At 46.1% G+C, this 26,239-nt stretch overlaps 1 protein-coding gene across 2 annotated transcripts in view; it reads left to right on the plus strand.

Moving 5' to 3' along the window:
• Positions 1 to 2,000: 2,000 nt before the first annotated feature.
• Positions 2,001 to 26,239, plus strand: part of PHACTR2 (phosphatase and actin regulator 2) — a gene marked incomplete at both ends in the record, with an annotated part of 249,822 nt that continues 225,583 nt past the window's right edge. For both annotated transcript variants that reach the window (XM_079716311.1, XM_079716313.1), the window contains one exon: positions 2,001 to 2,214. In XM_079716311.1, coding sequence (XP_079572437.1) covers positions 2,001 to 2,214 — 214 coding nt within the window. The remainder of the gene's footprint in view (positions 2,215 to 26,239) is intronic.

Genomic DNA, 26,239 nt, shown 5'->3' on the forward strand with positions numbered 1-26,239 from the left:
GCGCTCTTGCTGTGAGCAATGGGGAGAATCCAGTGGGGTGAGACCCAAGCGCAGAGAAGAGGCAAATGTGCCCCAGAAAGAAGGCAGCTGACAAGGGGAGCTAACCGCTAAGGAAGTGGACGTGAGGAGTGCAGACAGCATCACCGCGTAATACAACACGCAGGATAGCAAATGATGACAGAAACACCATCATAATCTAATGTCGATTACAAGGGAAAGGGGGAAGTCCTCCCAAGGGCCCTTTCAATCCTACCACAGACCTATCTACTGAAACATTGCAAGTTTATGCTCTGAAGCAGAGGCATCTTTTTTTCCGTCCTAAACTACACAAGATATCAAGGCAGTAACACTTGGAGCCGTGTAAATTTAAAGAGGTGGGAAAATAGGAGACATTTAGAGCAGGACCAGAGAAGCATGGCTGACTCTGTGGAAATGGACCTGTATTTGGAGAGTTCTCACAGCAAAATGGGATAATAAGGCCCTTCCCAGAGTTGCTGTGAGAATTGTAGGTGAAAACCCTTTTAAATCATTACAGGTGAGCTGTTGTTATTATTATGACCTAGTTGCTACAAAGGCCTCTGTGGGTATTCATACGCCCCTCACTTTTGACCCCCCTTCCTCTTACCTTCTCTGCTAGGATTTGTTTGTGTGTTTGTTTATTTATTTATCTTTTGCGGTACGTGGGCCTCTCACTGCTGTGGCCTCTCCCGTTGCCGAGCACAGGCTCCGGATGCGCAGGCTCAGCGGCCATGGCTCACGGGCCCAGCCGCTCCGCGGCATGTGGGATCTTCCCAGACCGGAGCAGGAACCCGTGTCCCCCGCATCGGCAGGCGGACTCTCAACCACTGCGCCACCAGGGAAGCCCTAGGGTTTATTTATTAAAAGATATCATATGTGCAAAGTGTCTGACATCACACCTGGAATATGGGTGTGTGTGTCAATCAGTGTTAAAGGCTAACCCTCCTCCCACCCCCAGCCCCCAATCTCCTTCTCTTCTCACTGCCTCTCTAAGGCCTGTGGGTGAACCCAGGGACCTTTGTCCCCTGCCATGAGCTTTCAGGAGTGGTGACTCCTGAGTGTGATTCTGGGCAAGTCACAACTTAGGGGCCTAATCGTGAAACTGATAAAGCTTAGGTTGTGAAATCACCAGCTGAATCAGCAATCATACAAGGCATGGTGGTAACTCACTGATTTCCAATCAACAGCAGCTGAGAGACCAGTCTTTCCACTAGAAAGCTTTGACTGAGACCTCCAATCTGTGTTAATTTATTCCGTCCTTTGGAAGCCTGGCCTTTTAAACATGACCTACGAGTCTACCCAGCAGACAGAAACCCAGGAATGTGGGCAAAGGTTGGAGGCAGAGAGGGCTTCGAGGGTAAAGGGTGAGCGGCGAAGGTCACTGGCCTCGACTTAAGGGTCTCCAGGATGGGTCACGAACGCACCGGCAAGTCCAGTGCCCTTTGGCGTTGCAGTTTCGAGTTTCGCATCCTTAAACTAGGTATGATCATTTCGGTTCCATTACAGGGCGCTCAAGGGTGTGTACTTGGCCTTCCTCAAAACCCCCGCCCACCGCGTGCCCCCCACCCCTAATGAAAATAGTATTGGTAACCTTGACCTTGCATCCCAGCTCCTGAAGCCCCAAGCTCCATTAATCTGAGGCCTGCTACCTGGGTTACGACCAGAGGGGACCCTATGGCTGCCATCCTGCAAAGGGCCGTGCCCAGGCCCTGGGGGGGTGGAGCAGCGGGCAGGTTCGCGGGCGCAGAGGGCGGCCCAGCTCCGAGCCCTGCGGCTTTCGCCGGCGGGAGCGAGAGCCGGCTGTAGGCGGCTCCTTCCTGTGCAAACTTTTCTGTCCTCTTCCTCCTCCCGCCCTCCCCACCAGCTTCTCGGCGCCCGGCGTCCAGCCTCCCCGCCCTTGTCGCTGCCTCGGGGTAGCCGCGCGCCGGGCAGCGCGGTCCTCGGCGCCGGCCCCACCCCGCGCTCCGGGCCGCAAGGAGCCGATGGCCGAGGCGGGCAGGAGCCCCGCGGAGCCCCCGGGAGAGCCGGCCGGGCAGGCGGCGGCCCAGGTCCCCGAGCCCGAGGCGCCCGCCCGGCCGCCAACGCCTGCCCTGCGCCGGCTGCCCGGAGACCCGAGTCCCCGCGGCCGCTCGCAGAGCGACCTGTCGTCGTGCTCGAGTCGGGGCCGCCCGCTCCAGGTCCACATCTCCGGCTCAGGTAAGGGCAGCTCGGGCGCTGGGGGCCGGGGGTAGGGCCGGCGCGGGCAGGTGGCTGCGATGGGGACCCGGCCAGCCCGGGGCGTCAGCGGGCAATGGCCCAGCCGGCTGGCGGCGGGAGTGGAGGAGGGGCTGGGGAGGGGTGGGGGTCGGGGCTGGGAGAAGCTGAACTCCCCCACCCCGCTGCCGCTACCCTCCTTGGTGGCCGGCGGCTCGGAACCCTCGGCGGGAGATGCTCCGCCCCGGCTGGGGCTCCGGGTGGGCGCGCGTTTCTCCCGGGCGAGACGCACCCGCCGGGATGCGGAGCGCTCCCACGCGGCCGTGCGGCTCTGCGGCTCTGCGGCGCCGGGGAGCCCCGGCTGCTCTGGTTTTTAGGCTTGTGCATCGGGAAGAGGAGCCTTTCCTCGGTCTTCAGCGCGACTTTGGTCCCTCGGAAGCGTGCGGTCCTCTCACGGTGGGGGTGGGGGGGTTGGGCCAGTGCGCGTCTTGAACACCCTCCCAACCGCTCCTGCTTCTGAAACAAAGCCTTCCTTGGGGGTTTGCTGGTCCGAGGACCCGGAGTATGAGTTTTTCCTCCCTGTAAAACCCCACGCAGGTGGTGGTGAGAGTTTGGCCGTGATCCTTCACGGTTTGACCAAGCCTGAAGCCAGCCCCTCTGCGGTGGCACCTGCCCGCGGGTTCCCCTCTGCCCGGTGTGCACCCCCGGCTCCGGCGACTGCTCGGGGCCGGTGCTGCCAGCGCGGAGCTGTGTAAGGGGGGTGGGGGCAAATCGCTTAACCTTGTCTCTCACATCTCGGTGTTTAAAGTGGGAAGGAGAGTGTGGAACTACCACATGGGGAGGTTATGAGGGGATTAAATAATTAATGATTTTAAAATGCTTTTCAACAAAGCATTCTCCTAAGAACTGTAGAACCGTTTTTAAAAGTCCACCAGGCTTGTTAAGTTTCAGCAGATTGTTTTCTGATTTGCAATCTCCGGAGGATGCGTGAGAGCTGGGAAGCTGGGACTGAAGCTAACATCAAATCTACCAGTAGCAGCGACAGGCCCTTGTAATGGTGCAGAGCTTACGCCCTACCCTCCACCACTACTCCCTCAGGCTCTGTGCTCGGGGGCCAGGCCTTGAAGCGCCCAGGCGACCTCACTCCGATCTGAAGCCTAGTTTCCCCTTCAAAAAAAGGCACATTTCCATACCTCTGACTCCACTCCACAGGCAAGCCAGCTCAGTTTTCCATCAAAGCCCTCTTTCTTATTCCTTTTTTTCCTTCAATTTTTAAGAAGATTTCTCTATTTATTATTTATTTATTTTAGGCTGCGTCGGGTCTTAGTTGCGAGCGCCGGCTCTTCCTTGTGGTGCCCGGGCTTCTCTAGCTGTGGTGTGCGGGTTTTTTTCTCTCTCTAGTTGTGGCATGCGAGCTTAGTTGCCCTGCGGCCTGTGGCACCTTAGTTCCCTGACCAGGGATGAACCTGCGTCCGCTGCGTTGTAAGGCGGTGTAAGGCGGATTCTTTACCACCGGACCACCAGGGAAGTCCCCTCTTACTTTTGTAATATCGCTTTTGCTGCACAACGTGTATATGTAGAAAACATCAAACGTATTGTTGATCTGACTTCGCAGATCACTTTGGTTAAAGCTGGTTGGAATTGTTAAATACAGGTAGTGGGATGTAGGTTATGGGATGTTTGTGAAGAATCTTCTGTCAGATTGATATTGTGGAAAGTATTGAGTTGAATGTATTTTTCCTCCTGGTTTTTATGTCTTGGCCAGACTGAACTTGACCCCTGGATAATCTTGATTGATTTTTTTTTTTTTAACAAAGATTAACCATTCAGGTGACTCTAAAGAGGCAACTGCAAATGTGTCCAGTTGGTGACGGTAGACAGAATAAGCATAGTGTGTATCACCATTTTTCATTTTCATAGATGGAAATCAAGGCCTACACGTAGAAAAGGGACAATAAAAACTTTTTAAATGTGTATGTGCAAAGTGCCCCTCATGTGAATTGTAAACTTCAATTTATAAAATTATTTTACCTCCAAGAGCTCTATGCCTTCTGTGTACTTTTAAAGGATATTAGGAAGTGACAACTTTCAGCTGAGTTGTCCCCTGCACCCCACGATGCTGACCCATGTGTGAAAGAGTGAACTTCTACATGAGTGTATTTTATCTTCAGAACTGAGCCTTGGATTTCTTTAAGAGCAGGCTAAACACGATGAGGAGCTCCTTGCATTTCTTAGGAGTCAGAGAGAAAACGAATGAGTTGGTCCCTCACTGACACACACACAGTATTTCCCTAGAATCCTGCAGCCTCTGCAGCCAGGCTGGATGGATGGAGAATCAGCCAGATGACTGGGCTGATAACAGAATTGTCTTAGAGACACAATAGGAAGGTTACAACCTCTTGTGAAAACATTCCTTGACCATAGGGTAGCCCAGTTTCTAGGCCCTCCCCAGAAGTTCTGGGCACACAAGTGGGCAGTATCCAAAGCGAGATCATATGTGGCCTGGCCAGAGCCAGCCCCAGACCAGCAGCCGTGGCGTCATGTCAGAATCTTGGACCCTACCCCAGACCTACTTAATCCCAGTCTGCATTTCACAAGATCCCCAGGTTGTTATAGGAACATTAACGTTTGAGAAGCATTACTCTCTGCCACTGGTTTGCAAAGTTGGTTACACATAGGAGTCCCTTGGCGAGTTAAAAAAAAAACCCACCACCACCAAAATCACAGCAAAACAATCCATGGCTAGGTCCCAGCCCCAGAGATAATGATTTAATTGGCATCAGGTGATTCTAATGTGAGGCAAGGTTTGGGAACCACCGTGCTATGGCCTGTATATCAGCATGACTTGCTGCCATATGTATTTTGATATTGTGACCAGGGTTGGCCTGGGCAAGTGTAAGGCTGAAGACTTTGGTTTGGTACCTTCTCACATCCTTACTGGTATTCTCCTCTGCTGCTTCCACCTCCCAAGTGGCTTTTCTCACTCCCTTTTTTGATTTCAGCTAGTTGCCAGTAAGTCCTTCCCAAGGGTTAATTTCTAATAATGAGTTAATTACCTGGTGGGAGTCTTTGGGAGAGTTCTGAGGGGGGAGGGAACTTTGCAGTGGTGCGTGGCTGGGAGCGGGCAGAGGAGGAGAGAGAGAAGAAGACTGCAAAGTGTTCACCAAGGGTTGTCAGAGAAGAGCCTCACTGCAGAGCAAACGGCCGTCCCCATCTGTCACCCCACATCCCAGCACCTTCTGGCCTTCTGTTCGTAAAAGAATAATAAAAACTATGAAACTCGAAGTTTTTGCCTATTATGCCATAAGAGACAATCCAATACAAAAAAATATTTTTAAAAGACCAGCTCTGTACTTGCACTGTATTGATGCTGTGGAGATATCACAAGAGAATCCACTTTCTGTTTGTACTTTATTACTGGGTTTTTGTCAAGAAAAGCATCTCAGGCTTCAATGGCTTTTATTTAACTTGTGATTTGAATAGTTAATTTTTCACATGATAAAAATGCATGTACTTGGTCAGCAAAATCTCTAGTTTTAAATTTTAAAATCCATACAAAACTTGAAGAAAGCCATATATTTTCAAATAAGTACATTTAAAAAATATAACTGAAGTAAAATTGGAATTGATACATCAGCCCTGTTATTGAGCTTAGAAAAACATTGCCTTATGGTTTTGAATTCACTGTTCTGGAATTCAACAGAAGTTCTGGATTTTTAAAATCTAGTATTTCTTTGTAAATAAAGTGGTATTTTATCCATTAAAAAAAAAATCCCAAAGCAAGGTTTTCATGATATATGGACAGGTGTTCTCTTAATTTTCAGGTCAATCTTCTTCTGCATTGAGAACTTTAATATATTCAGCGGGTTCTGATGGTCTTTTCTGATAAGCCCAATGTTTAGTAAGTAAAGAGCCTTAGGACACAGTTCAGGACTTACTCCTATTGTAAGCTTTCATCAAGTACTGACTGTGGACCTACTGTGTACCAGGCGCTGTGCTGGACCCATCGGCTGTAGGAGTACCAAGAGGCGTTTGCTGTCTTCAAGCTATGACTCTTAGTCTTGCACGTAGGGCTGCACAGAACAGAAAACATTTGAGCCACCTTAAAAAGGGAGGTATGAGCAGATGGGCCATTTCGTCAGCTTGGTGTCCAGACACAGTCTCATCTCTTCTTGTACCCTGATTCATCCCTCCAGCATCCCTTTGCCCTAGTATACGTAGGTGTGTAGGTAATGGCAAATCCAGTATCTTTGTCTTGAGTCTTTCATCGCTGGTGTGTTCAGTGCCTAGTGGAGTGAGAATCTAGTCAACCGAGATGTTCTGTCCATCCATACCTGCTACTACCTGGCCACTGCCGCGAGGTGCTGCTGTCCATGACGGGTTCTGCGGTTGATGGTCACCTGTCCCATTGGGGGAAGTCCTTGTTGTCCACACCTTGCCGGTGCTCCCAGAGTGCCTCCCACTGCCCTCTATGGTTCTAACTACTCCAGTTGGTGTTTGCATGCTCAGCCTTTGTTATCCAAAGCATAATGACATGCCATGCCAGGGTAGGGAGGTCCCAAGGGAACTCTTGGGCACCGATCACAGCGGGGCTGGAGCAGCCCTAGGCAGGAGCAATGGATGCTGACTCACTTTCCATTCACATAACTCAGGGTGGTTTTTGTTTTTTTTTTTAACCAAAAAAAGACCATTTGGCTCTGGGTGTACTTTCTGTCTCTGCCTTCTCACGGGAGAGTAAAACCATCCTGCCAGGAAAGGCAGGGCAGCCTGGGCAGAGCAGACAAGGGGGGCTCCAATGCAGCCTGTGCCCTGCCCTGGCCAAGCTATACAGTCTGGGGTGGACCTGCATGCCCCCACCTCCTCCAAGAAGGGAAGCTTTTTCTTTGTGCAAAGGCTGTGGGCTTCCCATCCAGCTAGGAGCTGCCCACTGGTCAGGCTTCATCCCAGAAGGGGTGCCTTTATCTAATGCTCACAAAGTCACCATATAAGCCAAGATGATCCCGTACCCGAGGTTAAGACATTTTAAAACTCAGCATCACCTGTTACCCTGCAGCAGCGGCTGAAACACTAAAAATCATCTTCACCTGTTAGGTAAGGCCATGCCTGTTAAGTCAGGTTGCACTTGACCTGGATCTGACACCAGAGAGCTGTCAGGAACGGAGGCGGCCCTATGGACCAGTTCCTCTTTCTCTTCTAGCGCTTCCTCAGGGATGGCACGGCCTCCCCGACTCTCAGCTTCTCTTTGCTTCTCTGCTTCCTAATCTGAACAGATTCTCCTGGTGAGAATCTGTTTTGTGGGTGCTTCCTCATCCATCTACTTACACAAACCCTACCTCATAGCTCCTACCTCCCCACCACAGCTTACCTTCACTTCCTCTTGGCTCTTGTCCATATTTTACCTGGACAACTTTCTTCGTGTTTTTCAGTTCAAGTTCCCTAGAAAAGATCCATTGTTTAAAGCCATAGGTCATAGGTCACACAGAGGTCACAGAGACATTGTCTGTCTTGATCTGATACCCACCCAAACTCAAGCCAGTTGTGGCCTGGAGGGTGAAGTCTTCACTTAGTGCCAATAAGATCACTTAGGAAGAAGTGAGCCGGGGCAGTTTCATTCATTCATTCAACTAATATTTATCGAGGGAGGCCTGCTATGTGCCAGTCACTGCTAGGCTCTGGGTGTACAGAGATGAGCAGATATGGTTCTGCAATTTGGGGAGTAAGAATGAAAGCAGAAAGGATATGGCTGGCTAGAGACAGCAGCATGTGTAGTGGTCTAAGCCATTGTTATTTGCCATGTTTATGCTCAAAAAATGACTGGTGATGGTGGTAATGACTCTTGTTCTTGTTTTCAGAGGATGCCTGAAAAGCAAATTACACCTAAACTGGGGAGGCTCTAGTTGGCATCAGTAGTTCAGTAGTAGCTCTGAGACTGCTGGCAAAGCTGTGGATTTGTTTTGAGCTCCAGCCACAGCAGGTGGTACATTAGGTGAGGGAGCATATCTTGATTTTTTTCTTCATTCATTCAGTCAACAAACAGCTAGTGGGTTAAACACAGAGGCTGTAAAGACATCCCTAAAGGAACAGTGGGGGGAAGACAGGCAAATAAACCAATGACGGCAGTGCCACCAAGTCTGAGCTATGACTTGTGCCCAGTCCCGGGCCTGGGGGAGAACCTAGAAGGCTCAGCTATAGGAAGTGGCTTGGGGGAGGGTAATCAGGAAGGGCTTCCTGGAGGAGGTGAAACCTATACTATCTCCAGGCAAGAGGAGGAACAGGAAGATGGAGGAGGAGTGTTTGGGGAGAGGAAAGAGAACAGAAAAAACACCAAGGCCCGAAACAACCCGGCATCATCAGAAAACACTCAGCAGTAGGGTCCTGGGGGAGAGAAGGGAGGTTAGGGTGCTGGGCCAAGGCCAGAGAATGAGAACTTCCTGTGTCTGAATGCTTCCCGGGAGACACAATTTAGGTGACATTTGTAAGGCATTTGCAAGCTTGATAGGGAGCGTGTTCGGAGTGTATTCTGACATGGACACTGAGGGACAATGGTGGGGAGAACACAGCCAGCTGAGATTTGAAACACAGAATCACGGTTATTATCAGTGTGATCCTGGTCAGCTTACTCCCCATCCTTCCGCATGGCTTCCTTATATCTGACCTGGAAATGATTAGTAACGGTAATGCCTAGCTCGTAGGGTTCATGTGAGGCTGAAACTGTGAAAGTGCTTTTGGACTTTAAAGTGCCATGTAAATGGTGGCACCTTGGGCACCCGTCTATTACAGGACTTACTATGGTGTAGTAAACTGTGCATCCTTCTTCGTGCTGTAACAGCACTGAAAACAGAAACTATGTTTAATTGATTTTTGCATTCTCAGTGCCAGATACAGGGCCTGGTATATAGTAGGTGCTTACTAAATGTTTATGGACTTAATGCATGAATTCCCTAAAAGTCAGTTCTTTTGACATGAAGTCATAAATCAAAAAACTAGGCTTGGGCTTCCCTGGTGGCACAGTGGTTGAGAGTCCGCCTGCCGATGCAGGGGACGCGGGTTCGTGCCCCGGTCCGGGAGGATCCCACGTGCTGCGGAGCGGCTGGGCCCGTGAGCCATGGCCACTGAGCCTGTGCGTCCGGAGCCTGTGCTCCGCAACGGGAGAGGCCAGAACAGTGAGAGGCCCACGTACCGCAAAAAAAAAAAAAAAAAAAAAAACAACTAGGCGAAGTGATAAAAAATATAAACGGAAAGTTGGATAGAAGCTATGATTTCCAAATGTTTAAAACACACACACATACACACACACCCCAAAATTAACTAGAGTGTTTTTGAAGAGCTATTGATGAAATCCTGAGCACTTCCTTGGGAGTATTGTGCGAACCTTGCTTCACAGTATCTTCATAAAAGTAGTTTGTGAAAGCGAGGTCGTGAATGTCAGTCCAGCCTTGGGCTGGTGTCGGGGATTCTGCAGCCTCCTTGCAGGGCAGTGCTGGGTGTTGGATGCAAGAGCGCAGGCAAGAGAGCTTAGAAGGAAGTGAACTTTAACGCGAATCCAGTCCTGCATATTTATACACGCTATCACATTTCATCTATCTAGCAACCCTGTGACATAGCTAAGTATCAGCTCCGCTTTTTAGATAAGGAAACTGGCTTCAGAAAAATGGAATAACCCAACCAGTCCCACAGGTAGCAGGGAAGTAGTAGAACAGACACTCACATCTTTATGACTTCAAAGCTCACGCTCTTTTCCTTACCTAATAGAACCTTAGTGCACAGCCATCGCCACTCAGGGAAAGCGACTCGTATGTACCCCACCACCAGGGAGGAAATCCAGTTATGTTTTACTCTACAAATACTATTCTGAGATCATCAGAATAAACATGTTTCCATCAAAAGGTCATTTTCAGGCCCCAGCCAGTTGTCTGTCTATTTTAAGGTCTATCCAACACTTCAGATTTCTAGTATAAACAACAAATTTGGATTAACTGTAACGGGATTCTGGGATCCTGTATTTTCAGGCAAGCATGCTTCAGTGATCATCACTGAGGTGCGTCCTTTTAACCTAAAACGACTCAATCTTGGAGTCATGTGTGTAATTCATGCCCAGGAACCATATCTTGTCTCAGAGTACAAGTGTAGTTTCAGTTACAGTGAAGCTCAGGAAGAAAGCCCTGAAGCAGCTTTAGTGTTTTTAATACACCTACTGGCTGACTCATTATCTTTGATCATAGTAGCTGAAATTTGCACGGAGAAGTGGGTTGTAAGGCTTGCTTTAGAAAGGTTTCTGAGATCTAGCTCACTGCGTGACCTATTGGGTAAAACTTGACATTTATATACCTTACTTAGCAGTTTCTCGATGCCTCTATGAAGGCTTGAGGAAAAGTAGCTATTGCTTACCCCTCATAACAGGAAGAAACTTGTGACTTAAAGAAAAGTGCATTATCTATCCCCAGAGCTCAGGGCTGTGACTAGGGTGGGAATATCATCGGTGTGATGCTTCAATTCTGGATCAGCAGCTCACATATTTTAAGCGTGTGATGTATAATTTATGGCCCTGATTCAAGTCATCAGGTTGGTCTGTAATCTTTTGCCTTCATGTATATTTTAACCTACCTGAATGATGTCTTCTTTATGGGTCTCATTTCTATTAGATAATAATTGAGTAACCTAAACATCAATAACAAACATTTGTCAAATCCTTCTTCTCTAACCTACTGGGCTTTATATATCTTTGATTGCTGCTTCTCTAGATGAAGAGGACAGAAAGATTTGATGATGACAAAGAACATGATTTGTATTTAATAAATGTAATAGAACTTACGTCTTCAAATGAATGGTATCTTTTAGAATTGTCATATACTTATTCCAATTAGGGAAGATATGCTTATTTCAATTAGGATTCTGCCGGGTAAAACAGTGTTTCTAACAAAAGCTTTATGATTAAAATATTCATTCCCTCATTTTATCCACTTTTCCTGGTTACAGCATGACTAGTAGCTCTTTCTAAAAATCATGTCTAACTTTCAGAGACATGGATTTACTGTCAGTGGGGAAGATTTGAAGAGACATTCCAGAAATGGCCAGGATAGTGGCCACATTGTGGGAATACATATACTGTCTCCCAGCATGATTATTTTGGTGGGAATAACAATCATTTGGACATCTGAGTCATTCATGTTACTTTATAGTAATACTTCATACCCCCAGAATATATAACCATTCGATTTAGTGTGTGGTAACCAAGCAGGTCAGTTTGGGCCATTAACGTAGTGACTCTGAGGTTAAGAAAGTAAAGGACACCATGTGACGCTTGTGGGAGGGGCTTCAGGAAGGCAGGAATGAGAAGAGTATTAAGTGATAGCAAGGATTTGCTCAAAATGAACAGTTTTCCTTAGTCAGGAATAGAGACTCCCTTGTTCGAAAGAAGTTTTTGTTTTTGTTTGTGTAAGGATATAAGAGCAGTTCAAAACCAATAAGTAGAGTTGTGTATCATGAGGACCCAGAACCAGGGGCTGATAAATTGCTTGTGGCCAAGGAGGGCACTCTTTCACCATCTCTCCATCACTTTTTTCCCTTAGGGCTCTATCTATCTATCTATCTATCTATCATCTACCTATCTATCTATCTATCTATCTATCTATCTATCTATCTATCTATGTATCTATCTATCTTCCCATCCATCCATCCTTGCATCCATCCATCCATGCATCCAGCCATACCAGATTCTCTGCTATTACAAGCACGCATTTCCTCAGAGTTTCCGCATTCACACGTCTTCAGTTAGAGCAAACAGAGACCCCTTGGTGTCCTTGGATCCAATTCCAAATGCCCAGCCCGGGTCAGGTAGCCATTCCCATAAACAGCTATATCCATTGTATGGGACAAGCAAGGCTGCTGGCACGCACTCTTATAGGTGCGGACAGGATAGTTCTTAGATTAGAGATGGTTAGGATGGGAAAACACACCAACGGTATCCATTACCTCAGTGTACCAGGGAACCAGCAAAGTGAGGAATTCCTGGGCTTCTGGGAAGTGAAAGAGCCACTGAAAAAAGCCAAATGCCTATTAAGGTCAGAAAGAAGAAAAAGGGTGGGGTGGAGAGAGGGACAAATAAGGAATATGGGATTAACAGATACAGACTACTGTACATAAACTAGATAAGCAATAAGGATTTACTGTGTAGTACAGGAAATTATACTCAGTATCTTGTAATAACCTACAATGGAATGTAATCTGCAAACAAAAACAAAACCCAAAACGAATCACTATGCTGCACACCTGAAATTAACACAGTATTGTAAATCAACTATACTTCAATTAAAAAATAAATTAACTAAAAAAAGAGTGGGGTAATAAAATTGGATTGAATAAGGAAACAGTTGTCTATGATGAAGCGGATTGTCTACAGCACAGCTGGGTGTTTTGGAGTTATGGGGAAGGAAGCAAGAAAGAGGGATCTTCCTAGGGAACAAGGTAAGAGTAGCAGGATGGTGGAAGTCGTTGGCCGGGGTACAGGGTGGGGACACCTGTTGGAGGGGTGGGTCACAAGGGCGGATCTTATGGGTTGAGGAGTGTGAAGTACACGGCCGAGATGGTTTGGGTGTGAAGACAGACAATCTTCTCTCTTGGCCAATTGATGGGATACCCCTTGTCTCCCTCCACAGCCACCACACTAGCTGTAGGGTGCACATAATTGTGGTGCCACCTAGGCCCCTTGTATTTCCATCCAGCCCTCATTGGTCATTTACCAGACATCCTCCACCCCGCATTCCTTTAGGAGCTTTCACAGTGGGTCTCACACAGCAAATCAGGCCTGTGCCTCTTTCCTAATGGAACTCTGAGGCAGTGAGGCTGATTCAAACCCTGGCTCTCTGTGGATTATGTTCTCCCAGAGGGTGACCCTGGCTTCTGGGGCCTGTTTGGGGTGTGGGATGGCATTCCTCTGGCCTGATCTGATAAAACATTTCTTAGCATAGGTTTAGGGTTGGCATTACATCACATGCAATTATCCAGATAAAGATTGGTAGTTTTTCACTGGGATGATGTTTCTTTAGGCAGCTGACAAATTCCCAGTGGGCTGGGATATGAAAAATGCCTGTGGCCTCAGGCAATGGCAAGATAGGAGTGTCTGCCCAGGCCCAGGGATACAGCGGAGGGACCAGCAGTTGCCAGAAAGCTGCAGAAAGAAAAAAGAAAGCCGAAAAACTTACCTTGTGCATCAAAATCTGAGTGTAAATGTCCCCCCATCCCACCGTCCCGCTTTGGGCGGCCTGGCTGCCACTCCTCCCTTCTGTTTCCGCGCACACATACTTTAACTGCTGCTCTTTGAGCCCCCTCCCTCCAAGGCGTCCCTTGATGTTCATGTTCGCAGGCCCTCACCTGTGTTAGACTCTTACTGAGGCTGGGGGTGGAGGTGTCTTGATATGATTCAGCTGGTCCCTGTGCCCCAGCAAGGAAGCCCTTAATCCCAGGCTGTGGTTTTCAGCCATCATCACCTTGCCGCTCTGCTCATAGCCAACAAGCAACAAAGGCGTACCACAAACGATGAAAAATTAGAGTCCTAGTCAGACCCCCACCCCGGAAGCACTAAGTCCACCATTTTCTTCTAGAAGGGGTGATGCTTCAGTCCATCAGTGGACAACTCACATCAACCTGCTGTAATGGCCTGTTGACCAGAGCTCTCACCTGAGTCCACATCTGATTTAGGTGACAGGGTTACAGTATCCAGTTTCTCAAACGTTACTGTGCTTATGAATCACCTGAGGGTCTCGTTGCAATTCAGGAGGGGTGGAGATTGAGCTTCTGCATTTTCTTATAGGCTTCTAAGTTTTGCTGATGCTGCTGGCCCATGAACCACCCTCTCAGGAGCAAACCTCTGGAGAGCTTCCACTGGGCTTGTCAACTGCTTTAAGGATGGCTTCCTTCTAGCACTAATGTAGCTTACAATTCCGTCTGTGGAAACTTCTATACTGCTTGAAAGTCTACTCTTGCTTTCCTGTTTGGTAAGCCCGACTATGTATTATTTATAAGAGGTGGAAGCTCTGAAAGATTTAGCGAGAGGAGCCTCTAGAACTTCCACCCATGCAGGATATTTTGCTTCAAGAGCACCCATGTAAATTGGGATTTTATCTGTAAAGGCTTTATGCGTCTAGTGTCTAGTGGGTTTTCAGATGGTAGGATGAAGAGATGGGGATAGAATCTTTTTTGAGATATAATTTTCATATAACATTGTATTAATTTTAGGCGTACAACATAATGATCGATGTATGTATGTGTTGTGAAATGATTAGCACAAGTTTAGTTGACATCCATCCCTGCCTTCAGTTACAAAAAAATTTATTGTCATGATGAGAACTGTTAAGATCTACTCTGTTAGCAACTTTCAAATACACAGTACAGTACTGTTCGCTATGGTCACCATGCTGTACATTACACCCCAGGACTTATTTACCTTATAATTGGAAGTTCGCACCCTTTGACCCAGAATTTTAAACTTTGACCCAGAATTTTTTTTTTTTAACCTAAGATTAAAACACTTTCATCACTGGAAACTTATGACTCAAATCCGTTTTTGAGATGGCATTATTCCAAACATGTAAAGACAAGAGTAAATGATGAATATGCACGTTTGAAAAGCTTTACATCCGTGTAAAGCTTTACATTTCTCATTCCTCATTTCTCAGTGTCTGTGATGCCTTTTGTAGAGAAGAGGGAAGAGCTGAAGGGGACTGGAGTTGAGGTTATTGATGCCCAGACCAGGGCTTCTCATGGATGTGAGAAGGAAGGGAGGCCTCAGGAACTTCTGCCCTGATGGGCTGGGCATGGACCTCCTTCCAAGGAGACTGCAGATGCTAAGATGTACCTGAGGATCAGAATGTTGGTGGTCCCTCTGAGAATCACAAGGATGCTGGGAAATATGCAGATTTGAGGATGTAATAAGCAGATATGTTAGTTTAGTCAGCTGTGGTTGATGTTACAATCCTCCCCACAGAAAATACCCTTTAGAAGTGAGAAGTATAACAGTGGGGAGAAGCCACAGCTCTAAATGGAGAACTTTGACTTACTGTGTCAGTCATGTAGCAGTTTATTATTGCCTTGGATAGTGCCAGAATTTTCCTACTTAACCGCTTCATTCAACAAATAATTATTAAAGCAACCACTGTGCAGTAAACTTTAACTTCTCATATGAGTATAGACTATCTCCGATCTCTTTGAGTGCAGCATTTGAGTATTAGACTTTTGTAATCTCCGTACTACCTCACTTATAGTAGTTGCTTATAAAGCATGTGTGGGAAGTGACAGATTATACTTGGGACAGCTTGCAGTCACCTAAAAGTGGTGAGAAGCCACAGCTGAAAAAAAAAATGAGAAGAAAAAGGGAGAAAGAGTATAGTGAGGTCGGTTAGCAGCACTCAGATCACCTAAGAGAACCTAAAGAATAAACACTGAAAAGACATCATTGGATTGCATCAGAAAAAAGTTACTGGAATTCATAGCCAAAGCACTTTCATTGAAGTTTGGGGAATGGAGACCCAGAGAGGCACGGGGGGAATTGGGTTGAAGGGTAGTTTCAACACCAGGGCCATAGATGGAAATAAAGGGTGGGAAGTAGAGGAAATAACCGTCAACAACAAAAGTCTTTCTGTGAAGCAGATACTTTTCACACAGTACTTTTCAATAATCGTTCGTTAGCATGGTATTCTGTGCTCAGTCGTATATGTTTATGAAGGATATTAAGCATGTAGCAGATGGTGCTCTATCAGGATTAAAAACAAATGGAAGATAAGTGTAGGAAGTGTAGGAAGACTGGAATGATCTGTGATAGTCAGGCGCCTGTCACTTGCCAGGTATTTAAGGAGTGAAGTGAGCAATATATTTCATCCAAAAGCTTAAACATGCTGATCCCAGCCTGGAAATGTGCCTGTAGGACTAAAACCCACGCACGTTTGTCCGTCCATCAGTGATGTTCAGCAGGTATTTACTGAGTCTCTACTATGTGCCAGTAAGAAAGCAAAATCCAGCCCTTGGAGCCTATATTACAGTGGGGAATGTTCAACATAAATAAAGCCTGATGCTAGTGAAAGTGGGAAGGACAGATTGTGAGCAGTAACATTCTAAGGAACAGGGAAAAGAGTCCAGGATGGACTGAACTTGACTTCAGTTTGTACAGAGGTGACTGGGTGTTTTAAAGGGAGAAGGAGGTGGAATTCCCTGGCGGTCCAGTGATTAGGACTGCATGCTTCCACTGCAGGGGAAACAGTTTCGATCCCTGGTTGGGGAACCAAGATCCCACAAACCGGGCAGCGCAGCCAAAATATGTGTGTGTGTGTGTGTGTGTGTGTGTGTGTTATATAAAAACTTTTAAAAATGGAAGAAGGAGGGAGTAGTGAGGGGAGTGGGCAGGCACTCAGTAGGGTCAGGAAGTTGAAAAATTACAAAAAGTGTGAAAAAGGGGCGTTGGTCCATGTGAAACTAGTTTGGGCTTGTTCGCTGGTGCTCATTCCTTATCACTTATGGAAGTTAGGCTCCTACCCTCCCACAGAGGCTGGGAGCCAGGGGCCCCTATCTTCAGATTGGTTGGAACAAATAGTAAATTCTTTGGCAGCCTTGAGTTTTCTCAGGCAGGCACTTTAAGGGGGACTGGGGTCATCCTAGGGAAGCAGCCTTGAGCTATTAGAAACAACATTAGCGTTTGTTCAAATATTTACAGGCTAAGATTGAGGCCTAGTCAAGAAGAGGGCTCAGAGGAGCCTGGCTAAAGTTTGGCCATGGAGAGAATCTTTGTCATTGGAGAGAGACAGTAAACAAAACAAACAAACTACAATTAAAAAATAACAGATGGTGATAATAAAGTGTGGGAGAGACAGGGAATCTTGGGGTGGAGGTACGGAGATTGCAACCTTAGATGTGGTAGTCAATGCGGGCCTCACTAAAAGGCACCACTGGAGGAAAACTCTGAGAGAAGTGATGGTGAGAGACTTGGGGAAACCTGAGGGAAAAGCCTTCCGGGCAGAGGGAAGACAAGGGCGAAGGCTCAGAGGCAGGGATTTTTTCTGTGTCTGAGAAACAGAAAAGAGGCCCGAAGGGTAAAGTGTGTTGACAAGAACAGTAGGAGGCCATGGGCCTCTGTAGACTGTTGTATAGGGATGTCGATTTTTCTGAGTGAGATGGGAAGTCAGTGGAGGGCTTGGGCCGAGGGGTGCCGTGTTCTCTGATGAAGCAAATGTGGAAAGTGAACTCCGGGAGACAACTGCTTCATACCAATCGCCGCTGAAGAGTGAGGCCACAGGTCTGACAGGGCTGCGATGTCTCCTCTTCTTTCCCACTCCCCTTGGTTAATGGGCAGTAATTAGCAAATTAGCCGGGCACTTTAAATGTCCTGTGAAAGTAGCCGAACTAATCAACGACCTTCACACCTCCTCATCTGACCCCAGCAATTCATGCTGAGATTGAAGAACAACGTTTTCCACTTTTCCAGCCTCAGCAAAATCAATCTATATTTTTTCCATCATTAAAATACACAATACATTCTTGATACCGATACGTATGAAAGAAGAAGTGTAATTCCTCTCCCATCCCCCCAACCTCACCTGTCTTCAGCTGGTGTCCTTTTAGACTACTTCTATGGAAATACACATGAATATATAGGAATCATTTTTTTCTTCACACATTTGGAATTATGCGATGCATAATCTGTGCAAACTGCACTTTTTAGTCAAAAGTTTCTTGGACGTGCTTTCATGTCAATATACACAATTTTATCTCACTCATTTTAAAGTTTGCAGAAAATTTCACAGTCTAGCTGTATCATACTTTGTATAAGCACTTCCCTATTGATAAACATTGCATTTTCCCCTGCATCTTTGATTTTACAAACAATGTTCAGTGAACCTTGGACGTGTATATCTTTCTGAATATGTGGGTGTATTTCCATGAGAAGATGCCCAAGTCAAAGGTAACCAGGGGGGAGGCGGAGGGTGGAATGAATTGGGAGATTAGGTTTGACATAAATACACTACCGTGTGTAAAATAGATAGCTAGTGGGGACCTGCGGTATAGCACAGGGAGCTCAGTTTGGTGTTCTGTGATGACCTAGATGGGTGGGATGGGGGAGGGGGATGGGGGAGAGAGGTCCAAGAGGGAGGGGGTATATGTTACATATAGCTGATTCACTTCATTGTTCAGCAGAAACTAACACAACATTATAAAGCAATTACACTCCAATAAAAAAGAATCTAACAGGCACTACCATATTTTCCTCTAAAGTCTGTACAGATGTAAACTCCCAGGAGAGAGTGAGAGTATCTGTTTCCCCATACCCTCCCCAGGACCGGAAACTATTAACATTTTTTAGCTTTTGCTAGTTTAAGATGGATAGATTATCTTTAATTTTACATTTCTGTGATCACTGCTGTACTTAGCAAGTAGTTTATATTATCAGCCATTTGTATTTTTTCCCCTCTGTGGTCTTCCTATACATTTCCTCTGCCCATTTTTCTAGTGTATTACTTTCTTAGCTCTTGGTGTATTAAAAGTAGTACTCCTTTGTTGTATACGTTGGAAGTATGTATTTTCTACAATTCGGTTGCTTTTGCTTTGTTCTCAGTACCTTCTGTGGCTCAGGAACAAATCCAGTTTTGATGTGTGAAGGTACATGTTTATACACACATATGGAGGATTTACAAATAGCCATATATGTCTACATTGGCTTTGAAATGCCCTTCAATAAAAGGCATTTGGCTTCTGTGATTCTTATCTTCGATTTCTAGTGTGGGAGGCTTCCTGCTTTGCTTTTGTCTGCGCCTTTGCATAACTTCATTTAACCAGGGGGGAATTACAGAGAGAAGGTATTTACAATCAGGTCAGGTTACTGTGAACATCTGTGAAATTCAGGATATTTTCTGGGGGCAAGTTAAAATGTGGGACACCACCCTGCCTGAAGCAAGTTTCTATTGTTGTTCCTGGGCAGATTGAAAGGTGTTACTTGGGGCCAAAGCCTTATCTCTTTAACACCAGCACTGCTGCTAAATTTCATTGCCTCTAGCCCCCCAATCCTTGTATAAATTTGCAAACAACTAATATAACCATCTGTGAAAACTTGTGGGAAAAAAGAAGTGGGAGGGTGAGGTCTTTCTGGTCTGTTCTGCTCTCTACCGCGCTGATCGCCAACAGAAAGACTTTACATTTCATGTATCAGTTTACTTTCTGCTTTTCCTCTTGATCCAGTTTGCATTCCTAAATTTCTGGCCATAGAGGGACAAATAAAATATATGACCACTTCATCGGAGTGTCAGAATTTCCTTCATCAGATAGTAACCCCAGCCACCAGTCTGAGTAATTTCTTCCCCCCTAACTAACCATGTGAATTGCCTTGTTTTGGTCAAATGTTGACACTCCCAGCTACTCCCATCTTGCCACCACTACTCACAGATAAAATCTAATTATCACCTCAGGATGGTTTCTTGTCATATAGTACGATCTCAGGCACAAAAGAATTTAGGGCACTTGACATTTAGTGTTTTTTTTTTTTAAACTGTTGTTTTTTAAACTGATGTTTTAAGCTGGTATTTCAAAATTATTTTAAAAAGGAAAAAAAGGGAAGGGAAGGAAAGAAGGGAGGGAGGGAGGAAAGAACGGAGGGAGGGAACCAAATACTTTACTAATTAATCTATTTGTAATGTTACATGGAAGTTAGTAGTAGAAGGGACAGTGAAAACAAGGTGTTTAAGAAATTAATGAAGGAACAGATTTCAGGGACCTCAGGCAGGTTTCTGTTCTCTGTAGATAATTACCAAATTCCCCAGCTTTGATTTGTGATTGTTCAACACAGAATTTTATGACACCAGGTACTCGATCATCCAATCCCAGGTCATTCCAGACTTCAGTCCTTAAAGTTATTTATTTCAAGACATTAAGTATGGACTTTTGGTCTGAGCATCTCCGGTGCACCTAGGTGCCGGGTATAAAAAGTGGGCCAGTAACTGATGGAAATGATGCTTGCTTGTCTTCCTCCATCCTAGAAACCATATTTGTCTTTGAAATAAAAATGAGGCCAGAATGAAAGGGCCAACTTGCCCCAGACTCACTTAAAGGGGGCCAGAAGAATTGGTCAAGCAGAGTTCACCAACGAGAGATTCATTTGATTTGACAAACTTTCCATCTTAAAGATAAATATTGCCTGAAGGACAAAGGCCGTTTGATGGTCATTCACATTGGTCATTGTGTAAATTACTTTAATCATCATCATAACTGTAGTATTATAGAGAAGTTCATTGTTAACATATTTAATCCTCATAATTTTGGACTCCCGTTTGACTCTTTTTTCTTTTTTTTTTCTTTTGGCTGCACTGGGTCTTAGTTGCGACGTGCGGGATCTTAGTTGTGGCGTGCGGATTTCCTAGTTGTGGCATGCAGACTCTTAGTCGTGGCATGCATGTGGGATCTAGTTCCCCAACCAGGGATCAAACCTAGGCCCACTACGTTGGGAGCCCGGAGTCTTACCCTGGACCACCAGGGAAGTCCCCTGTTTGACTCTTATTTCTTCCACCTCATAGATGAGGGAAGTGAGAGGTAGCCTGGGTCATACAGCCAGTGAATGCCAAGTGGGATTCCAACCCAGGTCTTCTTTTTTTTTTTTTTTTGCGGTACACGGGCCTCTCACTGTTGTGGCCTCTCCCATTGCAGAGCACAGGCTCCGGACGCGCAGGCTCAGCGGCCGTGGCTCACGGGCCCAGCTGCTCCGCGGCATGTGGGATCCTCCTGGACCGGGGCACGAACCCGCGTCCCCTGCATCAGCAGGCGGACTCTCAACCACTGCACCACCAGGGAAGCCCAACCCAGGTCTTCTGATTCCAAGTTTAGGCTGCTGCCACCACACCAGATAATGAAATAATTTACACTCCCACATCTGTGGAAGTGGGCACTTGGTTGGGGACTGGAGGAGGAGGAAAGAGAAGGGTATGGGAGTGCCAGAGGCAGGTGGGCAGCGGGAGATGTGGCCTGATGGTGAGATAGCTCCCTCTTACTGCACAGGGTCTGGATGTTTGATAACTGACCTGGCCATCAGGGCCTGATCCAGCTCCTTTGAAACCACAGAAATGTGTGTCAGGGGGCTCCAAGGAGCTCTGGTTCTTTATGTGTCAGTGCAGAAAGAATTCAGTGAGAAGCAAACTGATAGATAAGAAGCGATTTATTAAAATAGGACGCTTGTGAGACTTACAAGCAGGCAGGTGAGAGAGTGCTATGTCCCGAGAACTTAGTGGACTACAGTTTTATAATCAAAGGAAAAATGGGGTGGGGGAGAAGACCACCTTCTTTCTCACTCTTGTGTAGATGTCATGCTTGCATCCTTAGTTCTTCCTCCGTGTCAGCGGGGGAGTTTTCCTATCTCTACATGGTCAGGCTGGGACTGTCATGGTGCTATTTAAATTAGCAGAAGGGCATTAACATATGCTAAAAATGGTGACTCATCTCAGGTTTTAGTATAATGTCACCTTTTCCTTACATTTTTGTTTTTAGTGTGCTCAGAGGAGCGTGTCCTAGGAATCATTAACTTACTGAGCTCACTGGGCAGGATGTGGGTCTCAGTCCACCACTGTTTTATTGTTTGGGGGCATGTCTCATGCTTCTGTTGCATGCTTTTGTTGCTAAGCAAGCCTGCTCGGCTTTGTGGTTAAGCAAACCTACTTTGTTGAGTGATCAGTAATTTGCGGGGGTCTCCCATACTTTTTTCTTTACTTACAGTCCCGTAGTGGGATTAACTATTCAGTCACCTACTTTGTCCCTTTACTCTGTCCCTATCACCTCCAGACTCTAGTTGTTTTACCTTGGCCGCCTCTCCTACCAGAGGGTCTTGTCTCAGGCCTGGAGGCACCCATTCCTTGTGCTTCTCCACCTCCCCTCCCCTGTTAGCATGCTGCAGCCTTGGAAATGTAGATGTGTCGTTTCTTTCGCCTGGACTCTGAAAGAAACATAGAGGTGATGCCTTGTGAGTAGAAACATAAGGTAACCATGTTCTTGAACAGGTCAGATTTAGGCCAAGGGTCCATGGAACAAGCTGGAACAGCACAGTCTGCACATTGCTTCCAGAAGCACCCTTCCCCAGTGCTGCTTTTATTTTTCTCCTTCCTCCCTAGAAACACACTTGAAGGATGGAGAGGGTCCCTCGCGTCCGGTTCAGCCTCACTGGCTTCGGGAGACACCATCCCCCGGCCCCCCCACCCCACGTGAGCTCTTTCCTCTGAGCCTCCCTTGGCCTCACCCACCGTGCTGCCCCAGGGACATCTTCCTTGTTCCCTCATGTCTCACGTCTTTATTTTTGCCCCAAATCAGGAACCCATAGGTTGAAAGAGAATTAAGAGAAACATTGTATTGATAAAATAAAAATGGAAACATCTCCCTTTACTCGCATATAACAATATCATAGGGAGAGAAAAAGTTACCCACCCTTTTTTCTCCAAAATGTTCAAATCTCCAGTTCACTTACTTCTTCCCTTTACCGTATAAACAATGTTCTATCAGCATTAGAAATGTTCAGTTACTAAGTTCACATGTAGTAATAGTATTAGGTTTTAAAAAGGTAAGTCGAGAATGTCAGATCTATCATAAGGACCAAATTAAATGTTTTCATGTTCATGTTCACTTTTGGGGCCACATGATGGAGAGACCAGGAAGCTCACTATCTTACCTATTCTTATCATCTTTGTCATTTTTTTCTTAGTAATATTCTGGGCAGAGGAAGGTAAAGAGGATATGTAAGTAGATTATGTATTTCCAAGGTAGATTCAGGCTGTTTTTATAATGCAAAGAAGTAGAGGTCGTCTTACAAAAATCTAGTGAATGCTATTTGTTTCTGAACTGGTCTTTGAGTAGACAGGTATGTTTGACTCTTAGCCCTTTGAAGGAAATTCCAGGACCTCACTGCAAACTGGACCAGCAGCTGGAATGCCTGGGTGTGGGTTAGGTGTCTCCCCCTCCCTGGGGGGAGGGGAGGTCTGTGACAAAGACCAATGAAAGAAAGGGCTGCTTGGCAGATTATAGTGGCTTTCAGCCACTTCCAGCCCATCTTTGGCCTTCTCTCACAAATGGGGTGACTGGAGAGGTGCTGGACCAGATAAGGTATGACCTTCTCTTTAATGGTCTGTGAAGGTTTCCTGGAATGGAGTCAAGGCTTTCCCCCACTGTAATATATAGAGGACTGTTCTGAGAGGGAAAGTGTCCTCATACTCTGTTGCTTTGGGGTAGCTTTGGGTCTTGGCTGAAACATCCTCGTTGCAGGCATCTGCTTTTTATTTGCACCTGATCTAGTGGGTCAGCTCCAGCCACGTCTCTTGAACCATTATGAATTCAGAGTCAGCATCCCCTGGATCTAATGTGAGACCAGGCTGTTTCAAAATCGTTACGAATCCTACTGCTGAAATGTCAGGAGAAAGGAAGAAAAGGAGAAGGGGAAGATTCGTGGGTTATTTATTAGTTTGCTATACTATGTATATCAATGGTAACTCTACCCTGACATCTCTCCCTCCCACCACACCCCTCACTCCGCCTGGGTCTGAAGTAGGAAGAGACAATGGAGGAAGGAACTGAATATAATTCATTTATGAGCATGTAAGATAACTCCTTCTCCTCTCCCTTCTTACTTTACCATATAGCAGATGTTACCAGTTACTTCCCAGTACTTCAGAAAAAATTTAGAACAGGGATTATCAGGATTGTTATGCAAATATTATGAAGATGTAGAATTCTTATACATATGGGAATTATGTGAAGAAAATACGTACTTGATATTTGTTAACATTTTTAGTAAATATTACATAGTATTATTTATTAAAATAGAATTCATTGTGTTTTAAAAATTAAAATCAATCCCTTAGATAATTCTACTTATGGAGATAGATTTGGGGGGGAAAGTATGTTGCAGAATTTTTGTCTTTATAAAAAGAGCCCTCCACAGTGTTCATTGCAGCACTATGTACAATAGCCAGGACATGGAAGCAACCTAAATGTCCATCGACAGATGAATGAATAAAGAAGATGTGGCACATATATACAATGGAATATTACTCAGCCATAAAAAGGAATGAAATTGAGTTATTTGTAGTTAGGTGGATGGACCTAGAGTCATACAGAGTGAAGTAAGTCAGAAAGAGAAAAACAAATACCATATGCTAACGCATATGTATGGAATCTAAAAAAATGGTACTGATGAACCTAGTGACAGGGCAGGAATAAAGACACAGACCTAGAGAACAGACTTGAGGACACAGGGCGGGAAGGGGAAGCTGGGACGAAGTGAGAGAGTAGCACTGACATATATACACTACCAAATGTAAAATAGATAGCTAGTGGGAAGCAGCCGCATAGCACAGGGAGATCAGCTCGATGCTTTGTGACCACCTAGAGGTGTGGGATAGGGAGGGTGGGAGGGAGGAAGATGCAAGAGGGAAGAGATATGGGAACATATGTATAACTGATTTACTTTGTTATAAAGCAGAAACTAACACAATATTGCAAAGCAATTATACTCCAATAAAGAAGTGAAAAAAAAAGAGCCCTGCAGTTCGATTGATCCAATCGATCAGTTAACTGATTAGAAACTGAAGCAAGTGTTCAATTCTGCATCTTAAATCAGGCTGATTCATCTGTGAACCATGTGACTAGTAGCCAATTAAAAATGACTAGAAATCTGATTAGTTTAGGGCAACTGTGTTGAGCTCTCTCTCTTTGATTCTACCATTTATCCATTTATTCATTTGATCAGCCCCGATTGAGAATCTGCTGTGGGGAAGGTGCTAGAGGCACAAATATGAGTAAGACATCGTTAGTCCCTCCCTGTATCTAGGAGCTTATTTCTGTGGCATAAACAGACCTCTGACTAGTCTACTTCTGTTACCTTTCCACAGAGTGCAGTATGGGCTACCGTAGGAGGGAGGCCTGACGTGGACTGGAATTGTCAGGAGAGGCCCCCCAGAGGAGGTGATGGATGCTGAGCTGAGTCGTGAAGGATTAAGTGGGTGCTTCCAGATAAGGGAGAAGAGGTCCAGGCAAAGGGAGCAGTGTGGGTACACAGATGAGAGGGAGTCTAGGGGTGTGTGTGTGTGTGTGTGTGTTTGTGTGTGTGTGTGATCAGAGGTGAGGAGGGGGAGGAAGGGGACATCAAGATTTGCTAGGAATTCCAGGCTTGGGACCAGTCAGAATTCTGGGGAGCTTTAAGTGATGATCTGGCCAGACTCCTGAAGCTGGCCACCGGGCTGGGTTCATCAGTCTTGGACCAGTTAGGCTCAGCCGGCGGCCAGCCTGGCCCAGGCCCCGCACACAGCAGACACAGGCAGGCATTGCAGTGGAAGGAGCTGCAGCAGGACTGACCTCCTTCTGACCTTGGCATGATGTGTGTGCTGCTGGTGAGCCATTCATTCTGCCTCTCTCAGGAGGTTCTGGTCTCCTGAGCACAGCTTCCCTGTCTGTGTGACAATGGTCTTAGCGCTTAGAGATGCCGTGGCTTACCAGTCATGGGGGGGTAGGGGCTGTCCCGTTGCTGTTCAACTAGGGCATCCACATGGTGCTTGCAAACTCTTCTGAACTCGGCGGGTGTGAAGACCCTCAGACCCTCCAGCATGGCAGAGGGTTCTTAGCTGTCCAGGATGCTATAGAGGCTGTAATCCCTGCTTTTTTTTTTTTTTTTTTTTTTTACAACTTTATTGGAGTATAATTGCTTACAATGGTGTGTTAGTTTCTGCTTTATAACAAAGTGAATCAGTTATACATATACATCTGTTCCCATATCCCTTCCCTCTTGCGTCTCCCTCCCACCCTCCCTATCCCACCCCTCCAGGCGGTCGCAAAGCACCGAGCAGATCTCCCTGTGCTATGCGGCTGCTTCCCACTAGCTATCTACCTTACGTTTGGTAGTGTATATATGTCCTGTAATCCCTGCTTCTTCATGCTAACTACTCCACAAGGGGGCCTCACCCACGAGGACTGGGCCACCTCACATCAGACACAGAGCAGATAGGAAGGAAGGAGTTGCCCTAAGGGAAAA

This window comes from Hyperoodon ampullatus, assembly GCF_949752795.1.
Source record: "Hyperoodon ampullatus genome assembly, chromosome: 12".
In the NCBI taxonomy this organism is placed as follows: domain Eukaryota; kingdom Metazoa; phylum Chordata; class Mammalia; order Artiodactyla; family Ziphiidae; genus Hyperoodon; species Hyperoodon ampullatus.